Here is a 2,590-nt window from a genome sequence, read left to right as displayed (position 1 = left end):
TTTTTTTTCCTTTTATCTATAGTTTGAGAAACTTCTCAAGATGTTATTTATTTTTACTTTTCCCCTTTTGTTTTTGCTCATTTTGATGATAAATTGGCAGTATGGTTGATTTTATTTGGTACTTTACCTCAATTTTTATGTGATTTTTCAATTTAGTTTCTCATTGTTATTGTTTCCTCTCTTTTTGATTGACTTATCAGAAAATTTATTAAGTTTTACTTTTGCAGTTGGATCTCGGCCTAGAAGAATTTGTAACTACATCATCTGATTCGTCTCCTATTCCGGTTTACAAAATCGAATATATAGTGATGAAAATTAGTAACTTGACTGTTGAAACTGAAGATGTGTTTGCAAGTTTGCTCGACCTTGCTGCTAACAATGACGTCCAGGGCTTTAAAAGGTTGGTTGATTGTGAACCGTCCATTGTTGATGAAGTTGGACTGTGGTACGGACGTCAAATGGTATCGAGGCAAATGGTTCTTCTGCATAGAACTCCATTGATGGTGGCTGCCACTTACGGTAGCATTGATGTTTTGAAACTGATAATTTCTTTGCCTGAAATTGATGTGAATCGACCGTGTGGCGTTGACAAGACGACTGCTCTTCACTGTGCAGCATCCGGTGGATCCGTGAATGCCATTGATGCTGTAAAGCTACTTTTGGAATCAGGAGCAGATCCAAATCAGGCAGATGCCAATGGCTGTTACCCTCTGGATGTGATCATTACCTCACCGAAGTTTTATGATATGAGAAATTCCCTCAAAGTTCTTCTTGCAACAGACGTTTCAGATTCAATGCGTGCACCTTTTTCATCGTCTCCCGGAAATGGAACCTCATCAGCTCCTTTTGAGTCCGTACCTTCTCCTACGGTCTCACCTGCACCAGAGAGGAGACAATACCTGGTTGAGCTAAATTTACCAGACATCACGAACAGCATCTATTCTTCAGATGAGTTCAGAATGTATACATTTAAGGTTCGACCTTGCTCTCGTGCCTACTCGCACGACTGGACAGAGTGCCCGTTTGTTCACCCAGGTGAAAATGCTCGGAGAAGGGATCCGAGGAAGTACCACTACAGCTGTGTACCTTGTCCGGATTTTCGAAAGGGGGCTTGCCGAAGAGGAGACACGTGTCAATATGCTCATGGGGTTTTTGAGAGTTGGCTCCACCCGGCTCAGTATAGGACAAGGCTTTGCAAAGACGGTACATCTTGTGACAGAAGAGTCTGCTTCTTCGCCCACAAGCAAGAGGAACTCCGACCATTGTACATCTCTACTGGTTCTGCAGTCAACTCTCCTCGCGCAAGTGTGTCTACTGCCAATGCCATGGATTTTGCTGCAGCTATGAATCTTTTCCCGGTTTCTCCTTCATCAATCCCGGTTATGTCTCCATCTCCATTCACTCCACCCATGTCTCCATCTACAAATGGCATTTCAATCATGGGTTGGGCACAGCAAAATGTTCCTACAATAAGTTTACCTGGAACTAACCCCCAGTCAAGTCGTCTACGTTCTTCGCTAAGTGCTAGAGATATCCCCACAGAGGACTTGCTCGAACTACCCCTTATGAGTACCAATTCGCTGAACCGTTCTACTCGTTCAAATACCATAGCACCTTCAAGTCTTGAGGACATTTTTCTTGCTGAGAGCTCTTCTCCTCAATTTTCCAATCAACCATTGTCTTCATCTGCTTTTTCCCCTGCACACAAATCAACGGTTCTTAATCAATTCCAGCAGCAGGCAATATTATCTTCAATCGAAACATACTTTTCACCAAGAAATGTTGATAACTCTTTAGCCTCATTTGGGACTCCATCTTCTGGGAGGATGTCACCTCGGAGCATGGAGCCTATCTCACCAATGAGTTCTCGCATGTCAATTCTTGTTCAACATGAGATGCAGAAGACACAGTTTCCAAGCCTCAGTTCACGTGCTCTAAGCACTAATGCTGAAGATGCTTTTGTCGCTTTGGATAGTACATGGCCATATGCGGGATTTGCAACAGGGAGTACGTGCAATCTCCACGAGGAATGTCAGCTAAAGAGGTCCTCATCATTTGATCTTGTGAACAACGGAGAGGAGCCTGATTTATCATGGGTTCAATCACTTGTTAAGGAATCTCCTCAGGAAATGAATGAAAAGTCTGCACCAACTGCTTGCTCGAAGGATACTGATAGATCTTCTGATTCCCAGTTTGAACAGATCGATCAATCTGCTTTGGGTGCATGGCTGGAGCAAATGCATCTTGATCAACTGATGGCTCAGTAAATGTCGCAATTACTTTTACCGAGCCTTTAGGTACACAATACAGAAGGTTTTTAGGCAAAGTACATTGAGCTTTATGGAAGAAGGCAATGTAGTAAGGATGGAGTTTCAGAAATTCTGAAGAATTACTAATCTAGTGACACATCGATTTATTTTTGAAACTACATACTTGGAAGTATGATAAAACTTTTGGTTAATCAAAAGTAGTGGTAAAAAGTGTGCGTAATTACTCTTTCTATTACCCTTTTGGCTTTTTAGGTCTTTATTCTGAAATGTTTCCTAACTCTGGTAGCATGAGTTTCCAATGCGACAAAAATAGTTACTAT

General features: G+C 41.9%; 1 protein-coding gene across 1 annotated transcript; it reads left to right on the top strand.

The window, feature by feature from the left end:
• Positions 1 to 17: 17 nt before the first annotated feature.
• On the top strand, positions 18 to 2,516 carry LOC111389072 (zinc finger CCCH domain-containing protein 30-like). The gene is made up of 2 exons (XM_023013925.1): positions 18 to 118; positions 228 to 2,516. Exon 2 carries the CDS (start codon positions 309 to 311, stop codon positions 2,265 to 2,267), a length of 1,959 nt encoding a protein of 652 aa, XP_022869693.1. The 5' UTR covers positions 18 to 118; positions 228 to 308; the 3' UTR covers positions 2,268 to 2,516.
• The last annotated feature ends 74 nt before the right edge of the window (positions 2,517 to 2,590 follow it).

Source organism: Olea europaea, unplaced genomic scaffold (genome assembly GCF_002742605.1).
Source record: "Olea europaea var. sylvestris unplaced genomic scaffold, O_europaea_v1 scaffold5564, whole genome shotgun sequence".
Taxonomy (NCBI): Eukaryota; Viridiplantae; Streptophyta; class Magnoliopsida; order Lamiales; family Oleaceae; genus Olea; species Olea europaea.
This window is presented reverse-complemented; position numbering and strand designations above follow the sequence as displayed.

Bases quoted from the DNA above. Each gene is read 5' to 3' on its own strand.
- LOC111389072 (XM_023013925.1), top strand. From the start codon at position 309: ATGAAAATTAGTAACTTGACTGTTGAAACTGAAGATGTGTTTGCAAGT.